The sequence below is a fragment of the Chelon labrosus genome (genome assembly GCF_963514085.1).
Source record: "Chelon labrosus genome assembly, chromosome: 15".
Taxonomy (NCBI): domain Eukaryota; kingdom Metazoa; phylum Chordata; class Actinopteri; order Mugiliformes; family Mugilidae; genus Chelon; species Chelon labrosus.
Genome location: NC_140348.1, coordinates 9,916,954 through 9,942,914, shown reverse-complemented (window position 1 = coordinate 9,942,914; position 25,961 = coordinate 9,916,954). Strand labels below are relative to the sequence as shown.

Here is a 25,961-nt window from a genome sequence, read left to right as displayed (position 1 = left end):
TTGACCATCTTGTGACAATACAATGTTCTGCTGGGAAACTTTTGGACCTTGACATTCATGTGGATGCTACTTAGACATGTACCACCCACCTAGACCAGACCAGACACCCCGACCCCATAGCAATGACACTACTTGATGTCAGTAGCAATCCCCAGCAGGATGCAGCCTGACACAGACACACACACCCGCAAGAACGCTTTAGGAACAACTAAAAAAAAACATGAAGAACAGCTCAAGGTGTTGACCTGGCCTCCAAATTCACTAGATCCCAAACTGATCAAGTATCTGCGGGATGATCCACAGAGGCCCCTCCCCTCAACTCATAGGACTCAAAGGTCCCCACTAACACAATTATGTAGCCAGACACCACAGGACACCCTCAGAAGGCCCATGTCCATTCTCTGATGAGTCACAACTGTTTTGGAGGCGCAAGGAAGACCTACACAATATTAGGAAGGTGGTCATAATGTTATGCCTGATTGGTGTATTTGACATGGCTATGACTTTGGGGAAAAGTCCTTCAGAAAATCAGGTTTTTCCTTATAATATGGGCGTTCCTTGAAATAAGACAAAAAAAACTAATGAAAAAAATGGAAATTTAGGAAATACTGTTACTGAAGTGTTTGGTGTGATGTGACCACTAGATGGTGCCAGAGTGTGCCGATCAAAGACAAGTAGAAGTTCACTCAGTAGTAGTTTACATGTGCACTGTAATCATTTTAAAGATGCACATTTATTAATATGTTTGTTAACACCTACAACTCTCCAGTAGGCCCTCAGCAATCTATAAACATTATAGTGTTATGAACAGTTATCAAATGTGTATTTCGTGCTTATAAATGCTTAAAAGTGTTACCCTTTCCTTTCAGATCGCCAGTAGAGCTTCATCTGAGAAGAGAATCGGTAGCTTTGTTTCTTAAAAAAAATTTGAAAGAAAGAAAGGCGACTTTTTTTTTCTTCCAGCCTACCTACATTGAGGCTTTTTCGTGTGTCTTTCTGCACAGTTAATTTCATTATTCAGTCACATGCAGCTCATGGAAAAGATCAGCAGTTTAAAGGATACAGAAGGTTAAAGGGAATTACACAGCAGTTGAATTTGTTCCACGAGTTACTTTATACTCTGATGTATACACATAAAACTGTTTTTTTTTTTAAATGTTAGAGCTAATAGTTAATTGATTTATGTACTGACTGAAAATAAATTGTCTGCTGTATTTTTCCTTTGCAGTGATTCACTACGGTCACTATGGGATGGTTTATGAGCCAAAAACAGCTACAGCAGTAAAACATGTATTGATATTAATAATCAAATGATAGTAGTCATACAGGCTTTCTACACCAATCAGGCATAACATTATGACCACCTTACTACTAATATGGTGTAGGTCTCCCTTGTGCCTCCAAAACAGTTGTGACTCATCGGAGAATGAACATGGGCCTTCTGAGGGTGTCCTGTGGTGTCTGGGACCAGGATGATGTTAGTGGGGGCCTTTGGGTCCTATGAGTTGAGGGGAGGGGCCTCTGTGGATCATCCCACAGATACTTGATCAGTTTGGGATCTAGTGAATTTGGAGGCCAGATCAACACCTTGTGCTGTTCTTCATGTTTTTTTAGTTTTTGTATGTGTGCCTGTGTCAGGCTACATCCTGCTGGGGATGGCTGCTGCCATCAAGGAGTGTCATTGCTATGGGGTGGGGGTGCCTGGTCTGTTCTAGGTGGGTGGTACATGTCCAAGTAACATCCACATGAATGCCAGGTCCAGAAGTTTCCCAGCAGAACATTGTATGATGGTCAATGTTATTTACTTTGTGTGGTACTTCAGTGGTCATAATGTTATGCCTGACAGGCAATGTAATACAAAAGTTAAACTTTCAGGGCAGTACGTTTACTCATTATGAAGTATGTTTGCAGTGACTATTGGTATTTCTACTTGATTAAAAAAAAGAAGTTTACGTCTCAGCAACTCATGAATTAAGCACCTTGCACTTCCAATAATGAGCCAAAGTCTTAAAAATACACATTTATTTTATCGCACAACTATTTTAGACTGAGATATACATAACATTTAATGGTCGGTGTCACACTTCCAACGCAAAACACAAGGTACGAGGAACAGACCAACGCTGTGCTTTTAAAAAGACTGCAAGGATGTTTAACAGCTGCTGTTTTGAATGTGTACAATTAAAGCATTTTTTTTTTTTTAAGAAAAAAGCATCAAAAGGCCACAAATATGCAAATAAACAAAGACACAACACCAACAGGCCCTTTATCAGGTTGAGAAACGTACTAAATCTAGTTCTGGTATAAAACTCATCTCCCAAGTGAACATGAATAATGACAAATAACACAAGAAGAGTGAGATTTAAGAGTCTCACTCACAATGGCACATTTCGTGTCACAGCTGCATTTCTCTTGCATATTTATGTTGCGTTCAAAATACATGGTTACAAAATCTCTTATTTGCTTAGACAGGAAGACACAGCGACAGTAAAAAAAAAAAATAATAACTTTACATAGATAATACTGTATGACTGTATGAACCCAAAGTTTGTCAAAGTGAAGGAAGAGAGAATGTTTTCAGATGAAACAAACAGACCAAGAACTTCATCTAAAACTACAAACAATCACTAACACAATGAAGCTTCAGCAGGAAGGTTTCTAGACAGTCAGCGGCCCAGATTGCCAATTTAAACCTCGTCTTTAGGATTTTGTCCGTCTTTACATTCTTTTAAAGAGCCGTTATGAAAATGCTGAAGCAGAGAGAAGAAGTGAAGATGTTCATTAGCTGTTCCACGGGTCAAAACTTCCCTTCAGAGTTAATAGTTTTCCCAGATTGTTTTTGAGTATTTGGCTTGATCAGAGATAAAAGCTGCAACAGTTCAGAGTGATGTACATCGTAAAAAGAAACCCAAAAAACCTTAATCACAATTTACAAATTAAATCTTCTAAAAGTGTAGCTGAGCCAAACGACAGCACCCAAAAACCTTATCTATAAAAAAAAAGTTGTGGGAACACTTTCACACGCCCTCCTGTGATTCTACAAAGTTGACTGTTTCAAGGGAAATGAAAAATTCTACAGATAAAAATATTTTTTTTAATAATTTTGTGCAAAAGAACATTTTGTGAGTGAGGCTGCAATGATGCTGTGTGTTCAGGCATGATGCTGCGTGTGCATTGCTGGGCTCAAGATGTGGGTCAACTTTAAAGACGTTTTAAAGAATTTCTTCTCTCTCTACTTCGACGAGTCCACTACAACTCATTTTTTTAACACTTTTGGTTTTGATTTGTACTTAAACAGTTTGTGTGAACAGTGGTACGATTAGAAAATGTCCCCAGGAGCAGCACAAAGGTTAGTGTTGCGGAGTTTGGAGAAAAAAATTAAAAAAAAGATTTCAGTAACATAGTAACATATATCAGCTTCTGTAGCTGGATGAGTCTCTGCTGTACACGTATGGAGGACTGAGGTTCTCTAGTCTTCTAGTCTGCTGTGTTGCCTCCTCTCGGCTCTTGGACCTATTTAGACTCGTGGTGTGTTGGAGGGTGGAGTGGTCTAATCTACATCTACTAAACGTCCTGCTGAAAGCATTAGATTATGGCCCGGAAAGCGAAGGAGAATGCAGCACCCAGCGCCAAGCCAAGGGACAAGAAGAAGGCCATGATGGCCCCCGCTGTCTCTGCCTCATGCTGCGACACCTTCCTGTAAAGAGAGAAAAGAGGAGCAAACGCTATCAAGAACGAGTTCCTTGTTAAAACATAACAGGAATCAGGACAGGGCGTGTGTGTAGGGCATTATCATGTTTAATGTTCCAGTCTTCATGTGTTCTGTGTTATAAAGTTTTACTTGAGACAACGTAGTTAAAACACAAGTATGAAGCTACAAGTCATTGCTGATTAGCTTAGCTGAACTTAATGAGAGAAAACAACTAGCCTGCCACAGCTTAATGCAAGCAGCACCACTGAAGTCAGATCATTTACATATTTATCACACATATTACACATGTGTGATAAACTACTACACAAATCAAATGCTGCCTTCAAATGGAACTCGTGAGTTTTTATGACATGTGAAGTCGTGTCGAACTGCTAACTTGATGTTGGAAATGTAACAGTATAAAGGCCCTATTCAGACCTTGAATTAACATCTGTCCTGAGTAATCTGGTCACAAGTGACCAGCATTGAGGTCACATTAGAAAGATCCAATCTAACCACATTTGGAGGTGGTCTGGGTCACATTTGTCTGCATTCCTTTGGTAGTGTGAACACACATCGAGTCCTGGGTCACATTAAAGACCTCCTACTCAACAGGAGCGTTCTTGTGAGTGGAGTGTGGCCTTTTATTCATTCAGACAGCAGCAGAGATCCATTAGAGACAGTAGCTGTTAAAATATTCTACTGCGTCCCAGATGATGTTGGAGCGTGAAACTGAGATCAGATCTGAAGGTGTGGAGACACATTTTAATGCCAGAGAACAAAAGTACTAAAAGCTGGCCACTTGTGATCAGAAAGCCCAGGTCTGATGGTCTGAACAGGGCCAATGAAAGGATGAGGCTGTTGGGAGTCTCAACATATTTCTCATTTAAACATAAAATTACAAACCATGTAGGACTAAATGACCATATATTAACTTAACATCCACCTCTGCATTTTCTGAAAATGTCAGCAAAGAAATCACAACTTGTGAACTTGGACCTCAAAAAATAAATAGTTCCATCACATGACTGATGTCTCTGTGTATGAATTTAACCAGCTACGCATTTTGAGTTAAGATTGAGTTAGTGGTTGGAGTCTTTCTGAACCTTGTAGAGATCCATGCTAGTTTTTCAACCTTGACTTGGCTAATCTCCTGCTAAGGCTCCATAGACTTTAAAGGTCACTCCTGTAAAACCGTTCATGATGGACAGTTTTACGAAAGCATCTAAAATCGCTCCATGTTGATACACCGACATGGGAGTGGTCTCAAATCTTCTCATCCAGTTCTTGGAAAGAAAAATGTGAAACGTCAGTTAGCAGTCTGTGTGTGTGTGCAGCACTCACTTGGGTCCGAAGCACATGCAGAGGCTGGCCAGGTATCCGTTGGAGAAGGAGAAGAAGATCATGAAGACGATGTACCAGGCGTCGTGGTGAAACAGCACGGGGAGGTAGTGACGAGGCTGGACGTTACACAGCATGAAGAGAGGAATGAAGACGACCCGCAGGCCCACCAGGACAGGAAGCCAGATGCTGTCTTTACCCGGCTGCAGAGAGAGAGAGAGAGACACAGAGTTACCACAGGGACGGACAAGAAACTCAGAGCTTTAATAACACAGGAAATCACTACAAATACAGAATATGAATAATAAACGTACAGTGTTTTGGTGCATGTATGCAACTTTTTCAATCACAAATTGTTATGTTTATAATTAAAATGTTTTAGAAGGCAAACTTGTAACATCAGCTTCTCAGAGTTGTCCGTCTCTTTTCATGCGACGTTTTTTGTATTTTATCTGTTTATCATCTTGATCTCCAGGAACCTGTAAAGAGCATTTTTACTATCTTTTGACAAGTAGTTAAAGAAATAATCTCTGGATTAATCAGAAATTCAAATAATTATTTGTATTTGTTATGTATTAATCCTACATATACATCTGGCTGTGGCTACAGTCTAAATAGAAATAATATCACAAAAATGTTCCTCTGGACAGATTTTTGTGCTGTTAAATGTTTATTTCCGCTTGTGAGCGTTTAACATGGTAAAACATAGTTCATAAACTAATTTCTTGACGACCTCTCAAGTCATTTAAAAACACGATTGACCGAAGAACCCCGAGTCAGTTCACAGGAAGTCGAGAGGATCCAGATCAGCGTCGTCTAATAATGATAAATATACTCACATGGTCCTGCAGCAGCTGACTACTGTTATCTAAACCAAGATGCTGCATTCCTACGTAGGTCAGACTGTGTCAGATAACTGTTCCCAGTGTGTGCATAACAGACCTGAATAAATTAGATTACTTCCTCTGGGTCGCAGGAAATGAGTTCTTTATCAATTTGTTTTTTAGTAGAAAAAGGTTTCAACAGAACTAAATTTATGTTGTGCCAGGAAATAAGAGAAAGAAAACATTAGCATTATGTTTAATGTATTTTTATAAAGAAAACTGTTTTTTTTTGTTGTTTTTATTTTTAATATAAAATAAAAACCAGGATAATTAAATCAGAAGAAGGACGTGCTACCTTACTAAAGCAAGTATCAGTATCAGACGTGTGACTAAGGTGCTCGGCATCCTCATCCTGGAGGAGTCACACTGGGACCAACTGACAACTAAACACACTGTGAACCAAACAGAGTCTCTATTAAAGGACACAGGAGAATAGAAGAATAGTTAGCCAGATAAGATTTCATGTTTTAAACAGACACTGCGCTCAGATGCAAAAGAGCACTGAGTGTTTCTAAGCTGATCAATAACCTCCCAGCTGTCCTCTGTTAATCCAGATGTGAAGGAAGATTTCCAGTCACCTTCCCCTGACATCTAAAGAAACTCCCTTTACACAGAACACAAAACAAACGTATGATCTCAGCAACACAACGCGTTTCCTTGACTTTCAAACTATAAATTACTTTTTGTTTTCCTACCATTCCTCTCATGACTATATGATTTACTCGTGGGTAAACAGCGGATGCAGCTGAAGGCTTGCATTTAACTGCCAAGGCACTGTATTTTTTGCTGATCACACTAAATATTTTGATGCGGCCATTTTAAATGGAGTCTATAAGGTTGAAGTGTTTATAAACTAGAGTGCTGAAGCATTGGTCACTGTCATTACAACATACAGTTTGTGTAAATTTTGAAGTACCCTGTGAGAGGATATTATTGATGCCGTTCTATGCAAACACATTGGCTGTTGCTGCAAGTAAAACCTGCCAGTATCCACAAAGACTCTCTAAACTGAACTTTGACAACCAGGAAGGTAAAACCAGCTTCTGACCAGCTTTTAGTGGAATACAAACACTAAACATTACAGTCAGCTGTCTGTAAATTTATTAACCGACTAACTAAGCCTGACTAATGAGCAGCTAACTGGGGTTTAAACCCACTGACTTCACCTGGAAAAAGGAAGATTTCTATTGGCAAAATGTTTTATTTGTGTTTTAGTGTTGTTACTGACCCACATACAGACAGCCGTCAGACTCCTGCCAGCCCAGTCCATCACGTTGAAGAGGAGGAAACAGGCCACAGGGATGAAGTAAGTATCTGAAAGGGGAAAACAAACAGTGTGTAGTCAAAGCAATGAGACTGAGGATGAGACTTGGCTTGAAATAAAACACTCTACATTTCCATTGGCTCAAAAGGTGGAGGTGAAAAGAGCTTGCTGGTTTTTCATTCATGGACGATCACAACAGTTATTATGAATAGCAAGCCAAGTCTAGAGAGAGAGCGCATTAAAACACCTGGAGAAAATGTCTGCTCTGGCTTCTATGCACCACAAATAAGCAGCCAGCAGACATTTTAGAGCTCCATTAGTAGCTGAGAAGGAGAGAGATTATTGAATGATTTTTTCATGATTGAAACTAATCTGACTGAAAACTTATGTTGATGAAGGAACATTTGCTCACAGCATTTTCACTTTAAACCATGCAATGGAAGCAATGGTTACGTCTACCTGAGGAACTCAGTACCAGAGAATAAGAGAAAAAGTAATTTCATACAGTTTTTTTTAATGTTAAATAGTATATTTTTATGAATATTATTATTGTTGTTTGTCTCTACACTCTTGTTCTAGAGCTCCGAATATTACTGTCTGTGTTGAGTCTTCATCTTCTTCCTGCCTGGTCAGACATACTGGTCCACTCACTACTTAAGAATGTAGCTTTGTGCAGAAAGAAAAATCGCAGACTCACTCCAGGCGCCTTCAGTTGCTATCGACTTGACCTCAACGGTCACGGCTGGGAAGGTTCCAATGGTGACGGTGAAGATGAAGCACACAGACAGAGCCATCAACCAGATCTGAGCAGAGGAAGAGCATTATCAATATTGTGCAACCGGCTGGAAAAGGCCTCGTCTGCATGGAGCTAAATTCTGATTAGAAGATCAGATGTGTGATCTCAGATATATCAATCTTCCGTAACTGTAAAGTGTTTAAATTAATAAAATATTCGGGAGTAACACAATCAGAAGAGCCATGCATATTTCTTTTAGTATTCCTCCATTTGTTAAATTGTGAGTAAGTGGTCATGTCACCTGTTTGAAGATGTTTAACACAGACACGCTGGGTTTGGTCTCATCTTCCATCAGATTCACCACCGGCCGCTTCTCTGCTGGACTTTCTGGGAAACAAACAAACAAACAGCTCTCTGTCATTATATTGGTCGAGTCATACCTGGAGTTAGGACCATCATTACCACATTTAGGTAGGTGTCTGCACAAGGTTTCAATCTTGCATACCACAGGGTTCCCATTATGTACGAGCACATGCACACACAAGTAAATTGCAGCACAGACTCACATTGCTCAGTCTGGCTGTTGACTAAACACAAACTGAAGCAAACACTTTGCTGGGTTTAAAGCAGACACTGTTGACCAAAAAAATAACAGCACTTTGCGACTTGTCATGGTCTTGTAGCCTTTTGATCCTATTAAGTTTCTGCAAGTCTTCAAAGCACAATAAACTCCCCTGGTTCAACCACCAGTACTACAAATGAGCAACTGTGTTGAATAATATTTGTCTAAAGTTAGAAGTCTGTCACGAGCACAAAATAGGCATTAAAAGCAATACTGGCAGGAGAAACATAAATGCTTAGACAAAAAGCTTAAAACAATTAAATGATGGCCAGAAAATTAACTTTTAGTATTAAACTAATCAAAGAAACCAAATACATTTTTGTTTAGGATGCTATTAATGAAAATATGTGAGCATATTTCTGCAACTTCTCACACTTCGTAAATCTATATGATCTTGAGGTTCTGTGCAGTTTTAACTAGTCACCTTGATAAAATAAAAAATAAAAAGATTAGCAGCAGCTCATTGATTTATGGAAGAAATGTGCCTTTTCTGCTTTTTCTAACCAATATCTTCTCTAAATATTAATGCTGAGGTCAACCTACGAAAAAAAGACATCAGCTTCAGCTTTCTTAGTGATTGCCCAGCTGGCCTGTGAGGATTCCTTCATTTATGTACCTTTCCTGAGTAAATCCATCTTGTTCTCCTCATCAGCAGAAGGCCTGGCTCCACTGGACTCTGTGTAGTACTGGAAGAACTCCTGTGGACAAAAACAAGAACCATAATGAGCCAATTCCACTGAGCCCAGATGAGAGGAACATGTCCTCCTGAGATGCTGTAAAACCACATGTGTTTTCTATCACCTCACAGACCTTTGAATACAATTTCTGACTTATCTAAAAGCATTTGAAGTGCTTTTCAAAAAGGTACATAAAACAGCAAATCTAGAAATTTCTAAATCCTAGTTTGGAGACTATGAGGTCTTACCATCTTGGGAAGAGTGAGGTAAGATATTATAGCCAGAAGAATAACAACACAGGCTGTGATGAAGTAACCAAAAGCACTGTCCTGCAGCTCTGATCCACCTGAAGACAAAAGACGCAGAATCATCAATGGTTTGTGATCTGATATAATGCTCTGTGAAGTTTGTTTCAACCGCTACAGCCCTTTTCAAATTGCACTTAAAATTCTAGTTGCAAATAAATGTTAACTGTGGTAGGACAGCATAATGAGCATACAGTAGCATTTATTTATTCAAAAAACATCCTCTATAGGCATAAACATGTTTTAGCATACAGTGACGCTTAAAATAGTTTGTGTGAAGGAAAGATGCAGAGGGTCTTTCCTTCCTGCTGCTGTTAGGCTCCACAACGAGCACTCCTAATATGTGCAATATTATTACACCTTATGGTGTAATAACACCAGTCTGTGCAATATGTCTATTATCTGTTCTATCTCTGTCATTTCTGCATGCTGTTGCAAACTGCAATTTCCCCATTGTGGGACAAATAAAGGTTTTCTTATTCTTATCAACAATGAATCATTTGTACAAATCGGTGAGATGCATAAGTAAGTGAACCCTTGTTTTCAGCATCTGATGTGACCCACTTGTACAGCAACAACAGCAACTAAATGTTTTCAGTAACTTCTGATCAGTCGTCTACATTGTCTGGGAGGGATTTTAGCCCATTCCTCAGTGCTGAGATGTTGGTGGATTTCCTCACATGAACTGTTTGCTTCATTAAAAGGTCAGGACTTTGACTTGGCAATTCCAAAACATTATTTTTGTTCTTCTTTGGACATTCTTTTGCAGAACGACTTGTGTGCTTGAGATCTTTGTTTTTGCTGCATGACCCACTTTCTCTTAAGATTAAGCTCACGGACAGAAGGCCTTTCCCTTTTTCTTTGGAAGTTGCTAAAATAATTCCGAGTTTAATGGTCCATCAGTTCTGGCAAGCTGTCCTGGCATAGATGCAGCAACACTGGCCTAAACAAGGACATTACTACCCCAATGTTTTATGGTTCGGATGCTGATATGCAGTGTTCTTTTCATCTCCAAACATGACACCTCTCGTTTAAATCAAACAATTTTGGTCTTTGGTCTCATCTGTCCACAACATATTTTCACAGTAATCTAATCTTAGCAAACTGCACATGTGCAGAAAATCGTCTTAAACCTTTTCCATTTGTTCACAATCTGCTTGACTTTGGATTTGTGGATTCCAAACTATTTAGGGATTGTTCTGTAACCTTTTCCAGCCTGATGATCATCAACAACTCTTTTTCTGAGGTCCTCAGGTACCTCTGTTATCCGTGCCATCCAAACATTTGTTGTGAGGATCAGAATGTGACAAATCCCTGATTTCTTAAACAAAGCCGGCACTGACAGAGTCTTACTGCATTGATTGGAAAAACTTCTAAACAGATGGGCTCTAATTTTGACCTTGAAATTAACTCTTTATCCTAGAGGTGCACTTACATTTGCAAGTTACAGATATGCAACACTGGTTAATTTTCTTGAAAAAACTAATACACAGATACGTTTCATTTGTTTGTTTGGGTTCTCTTTCTCTACTTTGAGCATTTGTGTGAAAAGCTGCTGATGTTTTGAGTCATTTTTAAACGGAAACGAAGCAAACTTAGAAGGGTGCATAACCTGGGGCGGCACTCTATATAGTCAAGTCCTACTAATAAGATGACGCTATAGTTCATTCTCAGTACTATGAAAGTACAAAAATTAACTCCAATAATGATAATAGCATTATTGATTCTTTATGAAATGTCATGCGATGCTCTGGGAACAAGTGGAGCCCAATAATGCTTCATTCATCATAATTCTGACAAAGAGGTCAAATTCAAAGAGTGGCCCGCTGAATTTAATCAGAGTTAATCAGCGAACATGCAGCTGACCTTTTACCAAAACAAAATTCATCATTGGATGTGTGTCTCAAAAGTCCTACTTATTAGCTTATAGTCATGGTAGGTTTATATTTAGTGCAGTTTGCTGTTTCTGTTATTTTGTCCACCACCTGTGACTTTTATGATAAAAGAGGTGTACTTGTGGTTAGTGTGTGACACATACTGGCTAGAGCGCATATCATGGAGAAAGCAGCGAAGGTGCCTGCCAGCCCCTGCCCGCTCATGATGGGAGTGGTGTAGGAAGCAGGTAGAATCCCAGCCAGCCCAAACAGACTGCCCTGAAGAATTGCTCCGAACGCTGGGGAGGGAAAGAGAGAACAAGACAAAGGAGATTTAAGAGTTAGAATATTTTATAGAGTCACTGTGACCCAGAAAACACAGAGATGCAGCCCCACAACATATCTGAGTGAAATGATATATAAATATTTGACATAATTAATTTCTTTCTCGCTTATACAAAGTTGTATCCGGCAAGGCTTCTTGTAACATGTGGCTGTGGAATGTGCCAATATCAAAGCTTTAAAGGTTACCACATCCTCCACTTTAACTCAAACATGATGGGCTGTTCCACATGAAGACCTGGGGTCAGGACTGGTCCACTGGGATGCCAGGAGGGGGGTGAGCTTATCCCTGCTGCTTAGTGAGTCAGTGTCAATAAACAAACACTGTGAGACTACAGACTGTGTTCTGAAGCTCAGTGTGGTATCAGGAAATGTATGAGTGAATTTTCAGAAGACAGTGGGTGCTGGTGATTTTGATCAAAGAGACACGGGAGTTCACATGGACATGAGGGGAAGATGATCCTTAGTTTTATGTAGTCCATTATAGCAATGAGTGTGCAGAAAGTGCTCCCCGTGTGTTGACTTAACATCAGTCTATTTGTATGTTGCCAAAGAAAAAAAAAAAAAAGCAAAACAAAGAAAATTACCCCACCCAACTGTAAATCTTTTGAATTGCTGCTTTAAATATGTTTTGTGTTACGCCCTCTGACTGTGTTATCACTTGTTAGAAAACACAAATGACCAGTAGGAAGCAGGAAGAATGAGGATGTCATTTTGTTGTTGAGCTACAGTCTTGGAAAATATTGACAATGTGACTGTTGGTCCCTTATAAGTTTAAGCTTTAAGCGATTACTAAAGAATCATTCTCATGCTCTTGATATACATCAGAAACTCACAGTTGATGCAGACAATTTTGATCATAGTGAGGGTGAAAAAGGGCAGAGGGGCCACGTCCACTTTGACAAGCACTGCTGTCAGCAGGAAAACCACGAAGATGACCATCAAGCTGCCCGAGATCCGCAGCTTCTGAGGAATCCTGAATTAAATGGTGTGAAAAGAACAGAGAGGAAGTTTAGCAATTACCTCATATCATGTCATTTTCTGCAAATCTAAAACGATCAGCAAAGAACATAACATTTAAAGGCATTTAAAAGAAAAGAGAAGGGCGACAGGGGAGCAGTCTAAAAGCGTTATGAGAACAAAAATGAAAGTGAATCATCACTGAAACTTTTCTGAATATGACTGTTAGACGGTCACTGCCCTTTCCAAGGAAATGTGGGTTCTTTAAATAGTAACTGTTGATTCAGTTTGATTAAGCAAGCCTTAGTTCAGCAAAAAGGAGAAAACGTTTTGTGTGAGAAAACCAGGAGGTCATAAAACTGAAATATAATAGTAAAGAAATACAGAGTAAAAGAGAAACGACAGGAGGAACAAGAATAGAGATGAAGTTTGGAAGAGAATCAGGGAGAGGTAAAGAAGGAATTGGGGGAAGCTGAGAACATAAATAGCATTCCTGGGTGTGTTTGTGCAAGGGAAGAGTCGGCCGTGGTTGGGGTCCACCCCAGATCTCCCTCAATCCCACTCTAATTAAAGCAAACATACTGGAGACATACATTCACATAACAAGATCATATTACCTATAGTGACATGGGCTTACCAAGGTTTGGGCAGAAAGAGCGGGAAAAGTGAAGATGCAGCAAAAAATTGTTTGCATATAGTCTTGTTACACAAACATCTTTCTATTAAATAAACTTGCAACAAATCCACAGTAGAGTACAGTAAAGTGCATATTAGCCATACTTAAGTTATTATAACAGGGATTTTCATTACATACCTAACTGATTTTACTCCTTGTATTATTTACAGTATAATATTATTAAGTAATGGAAGGAATATGAGATCTTTGTGTGAGCTGTATAACTTGACACTGTCTCAGCAAGAAGTAAATTACTTTCAAACTTAAAAGTATAGACACATAGCTTTTGCCTCCACTCCTCCCAGAAAACAGTTTATATGCCGTAACGCAACCCTGTTATAATAAACTAATGCTCCGTTATTCATGGATTCATGTTTTTAAATGAATATTTTGGTCTGAGTAGGTCAGTATAGATACCTCTGGTGTATGAAGGAGTTGAGGCAGGTGAAGATGAGCAGAGGCACCATGGCACACAGCGTCATCACATTGTTAAACTTTGACTCCAGCACATTGCGGGTATCTCCCGCCTCCGAAGTCATGTTAGTTGTCCGATTGGTGGAGATGTCAGTGAGTGGATCTTTCAGTCTACTGGTGAAGTACTGAAAAAGAAGAAAGGATGGAAGAATGCCCATTTTCAGAAATGTATCTTTTGCAGCTCAGCAGCAACATGGAGTCACGTGGTTGTGTCATATGGATATAATTTATTTAACCGCAAAAATCCCAGCGAGGTTAGCAATTTCTTGACATCTGGATGTTGAGTATGTGTATAAGTGTAGCATTTAAAGTAGGAATGTTGCGTCAGAATACATTCAGTTAAAAAAATGACTCAAACTATTTGCTATTAAGTAGCAACTAATTCATCTCAGGGTGAGTGTACATTAGCGCTCTAATGATAACAAAAGTGAAATTCCACATTTTAAGAAGTTAACTCCTTAAAGCTCAAAAAGAATGGCTAGGATTAGGGAGACTCTACCACTGCCGCATAAATCCACCAGGCTGGAGTTATTTCAGCCATCCTGAAGTGAAGCCAGGGTGTTAGAAGGAAATGTAAATAAACAGTCTTTGTTTCCTCTAACTTAGGTGACCTTCATCTAAGGCAGTGGTTCCCAAAGTGGGGGGCGTGCAGAGCCATTGCAGGGGGGGGCGCAGGACGCGGATGGAATTAGAGGGTGACAATTTTTTGGGACTTCCGCGGGTCACGGCATTCCTGCGGGAGTTTTCTTGTGTACCAAAGGGGGTCCCAGCAGAAAAAGTTTGGGAACCACTGATCTAAGGTAAGGTCAACCACCTAATTAACAAAAACTCTTCCTTCCACTTCCACATGTCTCTTATTCCAAAGAATAGACATTTGATGCAGACATTTCCAAATAAAAAGAAAACAATTGTCCTAAAAACTTACCATGGTTGCTGTCATAAAGAAATTCCATGGCAAGAGGGTCCCCAAGCCCAAGATGAAGAAAATTATCCATACTGCATGGTATCTGGGGAAAAAAGATAAACAAATGGAAATTCACAAGAAAGTACTTCAACGAAGGCATTCATCTTAATATCAACAAACAATTTCCAACTACTTGCTCCATGGATCTCATCCAAATCTCACTTTGAACATGTTGAAACTTAAACAGGACTACTAGACCTGAACAAAGCAACTGTGTGGTTTCTTTTTAAAGAATTTCACTTACTTGTCCCGAGGTGCGTTGATGGCCGTCATGGTTCCTGTTAGAGTCAGTCAGAGGTTCGTGTTGAGAATTTGATTAGGGAGGCAACAGGTCTGCAATATATACATAAGACATATGAGTTTTGCAGTCATGCATTTCAAACTTCTGCATTTAGACATGTTAATGTTAACGTATTGGCCCAGCGCAACAGTTTAACAATGACCTGAGTTGCTAAGCAGTCCTGTTGTAATGTGCTTTGGAAGAGTTAGGATAACATTTACTCTTTTAATGCGTTTTCCACTGTTGACATATCATATTTATCTATTCGGTTACAAACTATTGCTGTAGGTCAGTAGCTTTATAAATTGTTATTTCCCGGAGTAGGAAGGGCTTCTGCCAGGAGTTCAGAACAAGCTGGCACAACATCTTTCCATTGTCAAGTGTCCAAACTGAAAGAGGTATAGAGATGCTTTTCTCATTTTTTTTTTTCATGTTAGATTTTTGGGGAGTCTTCAGTTTTCATAATATATTTATTATTTTTCACAAAACTGATATAAACCCTGCATCTATTTCACTTTCCCCCAAACAACCTAACAGACTTAATTTGAAAGAAAAAAAAACATCAAGTTGCATGCCAACACTATCAGTACAACATCTCAAACTTTATCACACAGATGAGGTAACAACTCAGCTTCCATATTTTTGTTGCGCAAACTTGTCTCAGTCCTCACAGAGAGAGACAACCAACAAGAACAATCAGTAGTTAAAACAGTCAAACAAACAACAACACAGCTGCAAGAATTTTGAAGCCTTTTTGGGAAACGTGTAGCAGTTGTGAAATTCAGAAGACAACACTCAAATAAGCCAGAAACGCATGTATCATCTCATAGTATCCCTCTGAACTATGGCAACACAAAATAAATAGGAATAAACATTACAGTTATCTCTCTCTTTTAACCTTTAGAGAACACTTACGTAGAGAAGACTTGTAGCACAGACAGAAGATTCCTCTTTTCACTGGTCAGATGCTCAACAAGCTCTGCATTGCTTCACTTTATACCATAAGGAGGTTTAAATGGTTGACTCCCAGCTGTCTTCTGCCCAATGGACTTGCCCCTTAGTGTCCATCCCTCCCCCTTTCCTTCACCTCAAAAAACTCTTTTCAACCACCCCTTAATATATATTTTCAAATATCAAGCAGTGGATAAGATGATAAAGATGTCAGCTCGTGCAACATGTTCGTGAGTGTCTTGCATTCACATTCTCATCTGTTCTGCTCTCAGTATGATCCCATTTTTCAATGTACACACCCACATCCCCTTAATTTACCCCCCGTTTCCTACTGCTTTGTAATTTTTCACCTCATTTCTTCCACTGTTCCTCCTCAGTACCTCCATTATTACTATGTTTATGTCTGTTGTGCCCCTGGCCTTTTTTGTGCACTTCATATTCTCTCATATGCTCGGTCACCCATATCCCTGCCTTTTCTACTTTATTTTGTTCTCGGCGCCACACTTGATGCAGCCGAGACTATTTGTACTGTCCTCCTCTCTTTCCCTGCATCTTTTCCAGTGCATCTGACGGAAGACATGTGCTCAGATAGCTGAGTGACACCTTCTCCAAACAGAAAATCCTCACTTGAAGATGCTTCCTCTTTACAAAACACAAAGCATTTTGGCATCAAATCAAACTAAACAACACAAGTTTAGTTTTGAGCAGTAAGTACACTGCTCGTGACAGCTTGAATGCACTGGTTGATCGGCCACTGGTAGTGCCATTAATCAATGTTCATAAGGTGTGCACACTATTCTCCTGATCAATAGGTGGGAGTGATGTGCCAAGTAGTGCGACGTGGCAGGACAAAGGCAGCGTAGAAGGAGACCGTCAACAAGTACACATGGGTGTAAAGAGATAACAACGTGATTTACAAAACTCATACGAAGAAGAAAATACGTTCAGTGCCTTTGTTCAATGTGTGTGATTTAGTTACTGTAAACATAAAAGAAACCGTAGGCTCAAATGATTCAACAGCTACGAACTTCAACAACTGCAAAGCATTTTTATTCTTAAATGCATCGTTCTAGTAGCCAATCACAATATACAGTGATTGATTGTAGCAACAGAAAACCTCATCCATTTATTAATCCAGCTGAGTAAACATAAGACTGCCATGTGCAATTAGATTTAGTCCAAGTTCAACAGATTGCCACTGGCAGCTCCTCGCTAAGTTCTTGACATCATGCATCCCATGGTTGGTCTGGTCATGAGTGTGCTGCGAGTGAGGACAGAGAGACCTCTATATGAAGGGAACCACGCAGGCTATAGCCTATTAAGCATTATGCCTTGAATCTACAGGAGACTTTCTGAGCAGTCCAACTCTGAGAAACCACAGTGGTCTATATGTGACAAAAGTCCTCATCTTAGGGACAACTGTGTGGTACAGAAACATCTCAGAACAAGACAGGAAACATCCGGACAAAATGGTAGGCCAAAAGCAACCACCGCTTCCTGAAAGACCTGTCTCAGGACAAAAAACAAACTTGACAGGACCACACCTCAAAGGTTTAATCTTTAGACATTAATTTGGTGGTTTGACATACAAGAGACAAAACTGAAGCTTTGTTAACTGCCACACATTTCCACTGTCAGAACTTGTAGGCCAACTTCATCACAGCCACAGGCATTACAGACACAGTTTAAAACGTATCGACTCAGCCATGTCCCAGATTCCCGTAAAGTATGCCTCTCTCAACCTAACGTGTCATCAAAACAAGCCAGCTGGCATGAGCTGCCTCGTGCTGAACCAGTGCCCACCACACACACACACACACATTCACATGAGCAATTTGCAGTCTGTGGAGCAGTACACTTTAACACTCTCACTTGGGCTCTGAGCGACATCCAACTCCAACAACCAGCACTCCAATGGACAAAGATTTAACTGCAGTGACTGTAATTTATTGTTTCCTCCTTTAATGTTGAGGTTCAAATCATCCCAAACTAGGGCAGTTCAGACTAGTCTGCTTGAAACTGGTACCCCACAAGGTGTTAGAAGTACTCCTAACTACATTTCCTGCTTCCAGATGGCGTTATATTTAGATAACATTTTACTACCGGTGTCTTACCACTTCACAAATCACATAAAATAAGATTTCTGATCGGTCACATGAAGTTAAATTTAATATACAACCTTTTTGTTTGATACAAATAATACGCAATATATACTGTATAGTTAAAACTCCTAGGGTTTAAAGACGGTGTAGAAGTTGGAGAGGGCACTAGGGCTTGTAGGATCAATGTAGTTCCAATGGTTCATTTATGCTGGAACATAAGTATGTGAATCTGCTGAGCAAACTTGGATGAAGCTTAATTTCAGAGAACATGACACCTGAAAACCGACTTGAAACTATGTTTTGCCAGAAGGATAAATATTCAGAAGTTGACTCTGGACGTAAAGTTGAAAAGACTTATGATGAAGTGCCTCAAAATCAAGTTGACATAATTTTATTAAACTTTATGTTCTCTGCAGTCCCATTGTTGTGCCACAGTGTACTCTATGTGCTACAATCAGCTGCAGTGTTCAGGACCTCAATCTGAACTCAGATGTTTTTTTTTGTATAAAGAGAAGTCATTACAATCAGCAGATTAGAGTAAAAAGTAACCTGGAAGAACGGGTGGCATTAACCCCCTGACTGGTTGGTCACACTACACGCATTGGGGGTGAAGGGCATAAAACTCCCAACACAGTGGGTCCTCTGAATGAAGATTATTGCTGGGATGTGAAAAGATGTAAGTGGTGCAACACCCTGTACAAACTTTCAAAACTGTAGTGAAAATGTCATATTTGCGCTGATGTCACTCTTGTTTTACTTTTAGGCAGCGTAGGGTGTTTGTACAGCTGTTACACATCGTATACCTGGTTGTTAGAAAGAACCATTTTCACGCACTTAAACACAGCTGAAGTTTTGTTAATCAGCTTCAGACAAGGTCAGACGGGATCCTGGACATGATGTCTGCAAGGTTACTTTTCGGAAAACTAGTTACAGAAATTTGGCAGTGAAAGAGCAATGGATTAACAAATTATTTTTGATTTTCTGGAGGTTGAGAAGACTTGTCTTGTGTCTGCATAGGCAAAAAAAGTCCATATGCAGATGCTTATACAGCAATAAATAACAGAAACAAAGGGAAAGCACTCCTTAAATCGTCCCCAGTATCAGGGCTACATTTTACATTTAGGTAAAGGACATCAGTTCATTCATTTCCCACACCAGTACACCTCTCAAACAGGGTTGCCTTTATTCTCAGGACGAGACACAGAATAGTTTGATGATGGTCATATGACAAGCGAAGAATAACCTCTTTCCTTGAGGTCATTTCCCCAGTGCTTATGGAAGCCAAACACATTCATAAAGTCATGAAACTTTTCTCTGGGCAGTATTGGGCTGAAATATCATACTAGGAATTACCTGAGAAAACACAGAGAAAAGGGAGGCATGTGTTTTTACGCAATCAGTGGCGATAAAGTCAGTATTTATGTGAAAATCTCCAACAGACAAGCCAAATATGTGCAAAGAGTTCTTGTACCTGGTATCGGGGAGTCTCCTAAAGCCAATGTAAATAACACCGTAAATGTGCAAAAATGTTCCGCATCTACTCACTTACAAGATGCATAAACTTAAGATTCTTAACCCCAGTGTTCAGAAGGTAAAGGACTCCTGGTTTTCCTTCTAGTAACCTAATTAGAAATCACAGATGAGACACATCCCAAATTCAATTAGCTGCAATTAACTAGCAGCAGGAAAAGAAAAAAAATAAATAAATAAAATAAACTGGAACACAAGGTTTAATTTCTCTTACCCAGTGATTGCAACATAAACACACACACCAAAAATCCAGCACACCCGTACAAATGCAAAAAAAATCCCTTTTAGTGTTCAAGTCATGGAGAGAACAAAAAGAGGCCGGAAGCCCTGCTAGTGTAAACAACAACAAACACCAGACTGATAAGAAGGGGATTAAATAATGAGTCTCCAGGAGGTGAGTATTAACAACCCTTTAGGATGTGTATTTAGTAAGTTCAACATGGGCGTCACACCATTTCAGAAGTTTCCCTGTGTACAAGTCATTATACAGTGATGATTCATGTTTCCACCTGTACCTGACGACTCCGTTTCCAATTTCACTCGGTCCCTAGAACAACCAATACAGGGACACACATCCAGTAAGCTTGTTCAACAGCCCAGGTCATGAACATCCAGCAATGCATTATAGTTAGATTAGCAGTACATCAACTTTTACAACCCTGATTCCAATTTCACGCCACATTTCCTCCCGTCCGTCTTTCAAGAGCAGTATTACGAAACATGGAGGCCTTCAGCAGAACGTGAAGAGGAGGAATGTGTGGGTAGTGGTTACCCAATCTTTAAAACTATTACAGCACTGAGAAAAACATCATGGCTGTTGTTGAATACTTAAGAGAGAATAATGAGGATCATAATTTAGCTTCTCTGTTGAGGTGCATATGAATATGTCGTACTCTGCATTATCAAGCAGTGTTACTATATGACTCCTTCCAGCAACTGGGTAGCTGAGCAATGTAATCTTTACATATAACCAAAACAATCATGTTGAATGCGTCAACGTTATCAGTCTGATTCAAGACTTATGTACTCACACTCATAAATGCACCTAGTGTAAATTTATTGCACAACATTATTTTAGACACTTTTTAGTTGAGCTGGTACGGCCAGGAGGAGACATTTCCGCAATCAGAAGATATTTTAAGATAAACAAAGCTCGAACCAGAAAACAAAGTTGTCCGTAAGAAAATAATGACAGAGCTTCCTTCTCCATCAGTTTACAATGTGACAACGCGAAAACTACCTCCAGAATCACTGATCACACTTCTTTAAAGATAGCAGTAATATTAAATAAACTTGCTGCCAAGAATCAGTATTTTATAAAAAACTCCGGCTGCTTGGTGACTCCTTGTGGTGGTCCTTCCAAATGATTGAGGGTAAATTAAATGAGGTAGCTAACATGCAATAAAGAAGAACATGAAATTCACAAGAGGAAAAGGCAAATACGAGTGGAACACCTTGGTAGTAAATACAACAGTGCATACAAATTACATAATCTTCCTTTGCATGCACACTGTGGTTTGTTGAAAAGCCAAGCTCACAGTGAGTAGTTGTCTTTTCAGACGGCTTATCTGACACAGGCCTTTCATGACGGCAAATAAAGCCTGGAAAAAAATAATAAAGCTCACTCTCTGAAACACAGCTAATTTCAGAGAACACGGGCTGTGAATAGGAAAACTCTGACAGGTGGCGGCCAAATACCAAGTCACCTCACCACTGCCACATGAGTGTTCAGGGGAAAACCAAACAGACACAGCAGGTCTAGGTAACACCGTAAGGGTCCTCTGATAGACAATAGAGAAAATGAATTCAAACAAAGCTCTAACAACACTAACTGCACTGTAGCTGGGAAAATAAAAACCAATCATTCAGGGTGTAGCAAGCCTGTCTCAACAAGAGGTGACAGTTGATAAAATTTCCAGCTGAAACGTTTGCATTTTGACTTGGGAAAAAAAAATTATACATTGCAGCTTCATTGTCAGTGAAATATAAATGCAATAACCTATGTAAATAAAGATGGCCAGCTGGAGCAGGCTTACAACTTTTATCATTAATCAGTGAAATGAATAGTTATCTATATCTGAATGGGAGAGTGGCGGTATGAACACAAAACATCACATTTTTATGAGGGAAGGGCTCATTTTCAAAACAATACAGTTTTCCATTTTCTTTCTTTTGTAAATGTATCTGACCACATATCCTCACCCGCTCGACTAAAGGTTTGTCTTATTTTAATTTATCTGAATCTGAAATACAGCTGTTGATATGTTATGCCAGATTTCTGGTTCTGCTTCACATCTAAGGCGTAGCTCTGTATCCTACGTCATAGGCTGATGCCATCCCAGGGGCCAGTTGTACCAGCTGGACTTAACCCGGTCGTGAGAATATGCTGGGCGTAAAATGCTGCTTTAAGCCCTGTGAAGAATTAACAACTGTGGCAGCAATCTGGTGTAACGTCATGTCTGTGACTAAATCTTTCACCTAACTGTGGCACGTGTATACCTGTGAGTAATATACCAACTTAGTTTTCAGTGGGGATTTTCTCTGCCACATCAATGAGACAAGATCATAAAGTTCACCCTCTTCCTACCGCCTACGCACTCATCCACTCAGAGGTCTTCTCTCTTTGATTGTTGCAGTGATATCAGTATGGGTAACTCAACATTTAATAACTCCAACTCCATGAGCTGCTCAGTTCAAGTCACCATTGTTTGAAGCACACAGAAACTCAACGCAACATACTAGTGTTTTGGCTGCATAATTATAGAACGACGCAGGCTGTGCACAAATTAAAATTCTTACGAAGCCTACTACTGCATAGATTCCTTGCAGGAGAATAAACTAAACTTAATGCGCACCATTTTTATTGACAGCTGCATTTCTAACATCTGTATGAGGGAGCAAACCACAACGACTGTCACGCTTTGTAAAAAAAAAAGAAAAGAAAGAAGACACAAACAAGATGAGGCAATAGCAGCTTGAACAGGAAAAGCATACTTTCGTGAGACACAATAAGAGCACAACGAACGCAAACCCTCTGGGAGAACTCTGGAAAGTAAAAATGTAAAATAGATTAACCAAGGAGGGAGGATAAAAGGCTCTCCAAATCTATTGTCTTCACCGTGACCTGCCCCCCTTCTCAAGCTGTAACGTTTCCCGCCACTGACGGAGAAAGAACAAAGCCCAGCTCCAGTTGCCTGTCTTTTAAGTTGGTTCAAGTGGTTGGAAGAAATGGCAGACTCATGAACTGGCGAGCAGCAGCTCCAATTATCAGCATGACTACGCTACAGTCAGAGCCGGTGGGCTTGAATGAGCGCTCCTTTTGATGAGGGGGTCCTTCCGTCACACCACAAGATAGTGGTTCACTTATTCTGTCAGACAACAACAACTGACATCTGCTTGTTGCTTTGAGTGTAGCTCTGGTCCGCTCAGGCAACAGGTGGAGATACTTAACTCCCCGCTCTTCTCGAGCAGATGCACCCAGGGGTGGGTCGATGAGCTGCTGTTACCCTATCAGCTGTTCAATGGAAAACAAAGCCACCATTCTGGGTCTTCTCCTTGCTCCAGGGTCAGCAGAGTCGCAAATAGCACAGACACGTGTGGAATGGAGCAAAGCAGAGAAATCATTCAGGCAGAGGACTGAGTAATCCATTATAGGACACAGTCATCTCATCATATCACTCAACCATGACAGGATAATAAAAGTGACTAAAATAGTATTACTGACACGGATCTGTCGCACATTCACAGTTCTATTCTTTAACTGTGCAAGCAGCTCAGTCAGTGCCCACCCACGTGTATGCAAAATAGGAGATTCCCATTTAACATGTGGCCAACATGTGCCCTACCATAAAAAAAAAAAAAAAACATTTATAGCAATGATACACATCTCAAACTTAGACTCTAAACTCGCATAATATTTCTCGTAAGGGTGGTGTAAGAAAAAAAAAAAAAACGTTAAAACTGAACAAAAGGTGACAGATAAGACTTATGTTATTAAAACGTGCACAGCTCCATAAGTGCCACGGTGAAGAAGCTTGCGTTGACCATCTCCTAAATCTGGACGGATTCATTGGACGAACAACGGCGCTAAATTTAATTCATCAACAACAAAAGGACACACAGCCGGGCAAAAAAACGAGTACTACGTTTTTGTCCTCGTTTTCGCTTCTCGCACCGAAATGAAAGACACCAAAAACGGAGTAAATGAGTCTTAAAACGAACACAGAAAAAAACCAGCAGAAGAAGAGCATCTAAAACAAGTAACGGTTAACGCTATTTTAACGGAAAATTCGCCTTTAACGGTTAGTCTGGAGCCGAATACAAACTCGTGCAACGGCCGTTCTTCTGAAATGACAATTAAAACCCGTCTTAACAGCAGCTTTTAGTCATTTTATACTGTTTTTAAGTAAACTTTAGTGAGGAGTCCTACCTTGATCGCATCAGAGCTTGGTTCTCGTCTCTGTGTTCAGTCGGCTGAAGGGTGCCGCCTTCATGAGCCCCCGTTACAAAAAAATGTTTTAATCCCATCCCACTCATGACTCTATTCCAACACAATTCTAGTTATGTATAATGTGACAAGCATTAACATGTTTTTGCAATGTATTTTTGCATAAAAATAACCGAGCCTTGTATTGCTGCCTGCCAGAGTATAATAGGCCTATAAAATTTCTTCACAAAATACAAGTTGATTAGTCATCAAAGCTATTATAAACATTTAAACAATGATGTAGCCTATTAAATATAACGAAAACGTTAAATTTAACCCAGACTTAACTAAGTTTATTACTGACAGTTCTACTAATTTTATTTTTATACATTTTTATGCTATGAGACTTCAAGTATGAGTCTCTACACATAGGTAATGCTGTCTTTTTCAAAATAATGCGTCTTCCACAACAAACTATGATTTCAGCTGCACTGATTTCGTAATTGTACGTTTTCCAATCGTCCCTGAAGCCATCACCACCCGTCACTGAGGATGAGGAGGAGGAGAAGGAGAAACAGGAGGAGGACAAGTTATAGTGGATGTAACTAAAGCATAATTATTTTTTTTCTGTCTTTTTTTTAGTAACATTGTGGAACTCTTTGAGAGTTTCTGAACCATCTTTTGTAGATGAATAATATAATTACTGACACTTCAACAGATATACCCACTGTTTATGTATAATTTGAAGGTGAAAACTGGAACATACAAACTCAGTTATTAACACTATACCTATTGTTCAGTGCTCTGGGTTTCTTAGAGCACATTTTAGCTGTTCACATGGTCGAGTTTTTCTTCAGTCTTGAACAAGTGCCCGCACTTGTTGGCTGATTCTCCTTTACTCTTCAGTCCAGCTCATTCCAAGTCATCCCAGCTGAGTTTATGTGTGTGTGATTGTGGAGTTTGGGTCATCTGAATTTTACTCTATCACTCTGCTTCTTGGTCAAACAGCCCCTCCAGACCCTGAAGGTGTGTTTTGGCTCACTGTCCCGCTGAAATACAAGTAAGGTGTGCCACTGAGCACAAACAAATGTTACCGTAAATTTGGAATAAATTGCCGTCGTTGAACCATAAAGTCCTTCTCCACACAGTCTCCTCCCGACAGTTAAAGTTGAAAGGTGTCTGCAGCTTGAACTGCTGATGTGGGCTCAAATTAAACTGAGGTGTCGTTACTCAGTGATTTCTGATGCTGGTATCTTTAAATCCCCTGCAGCAGAAAGTCTTGCTTTGTTGGAGAGATCCTCATGAGAGTCAGTTTTGTCAGGGTATCTGAAAGATTTTGCAACTGCATTTGAAGAAACTTTCCAAACGGACTTACCTTTGTGTCTTAAACTAATGATGATGTTGTGATTTTCTTTGTTTTGTACAGCATGGACTACCATAAAATCCAAATGGGGCTATCTGCTTCTATCAGTACCACAGAACAACACGATGCACCTGACTGTTTCAGGCTCATTAAGATGGCAAGAAATCCCACCAATTAACTTTCTCAGAGACTCACCTGTTAACTGAAAACTAGAAATCGATAATCTACCGGGATTTTCAGAAAATATCCAGTGAGCAGCAGTTCCCTGGGTAAAAATGCCATGTTGATGCCAGAGGGCAGAGGAGAATGGCCAGACTGGTTGATCTGATAAAAGGCCAAAGTAACTCAATAAGACAAACCTTAAAGAAGATGGGCCACAGCAGCAGAAGACTACATTAGGTGCGCCTACTATCAGCTAGGAACAGGAAATTGAGGGCTCGCCAAAGCTGGATACCAGAAGATTGTAAAAACATTGTCTGGCCTCATGAGTTTCAATTAC

The 25,961-nt window shown here is 39.8% G+C and overlaps 1 protein-coding gene across 1 annotated transcript; it reads right to left on the bottom strand.

Annotated features, from left to right (window-relative positions):
* Positions 1 to 1,962: 1,962 nt before the first annotated feature.
* On the bottom strand, positions 1,963 to 24,144 carry LOC311499967 (equilibrative nucleoside transporter 1-like). Its single transcript, XM_084561119.1, has 13 exons — positions 24,103 to 24,144; positions 15,055 to 15,143; positions 14,772 to 14,853; positions 13,790 to 13,971; positions 12,573 to 12,712; positions 11,559 to 11,693; positions 9,464 to 9,561; positions 9,155 to 9,236; positions 8,218 to 8,303; positions 7,878 to 7,983; positions 7,145 to 7,230; positions 5,036 to 5,235; positions 1,963 to 3,697 (listed from the first exon to the last, which is right to left on the bottom strand). The coding sequence occupies exons 2-13, from the start codon at positions 15,081 to 15,083 to the stop codon at positions 3,586 to 3,588; spliced, it is 1,338 nt and encodes a 445-aa protein (XP_084417245.1). The 5' UTR covers positions 15,084 to 15,143; positions 24,103 to 24,144; the 3' UTR covers positions 1,963 to 3,585.
* Positions 24,145 to 25,961: the final 1,817 nt, after the last annotated feature.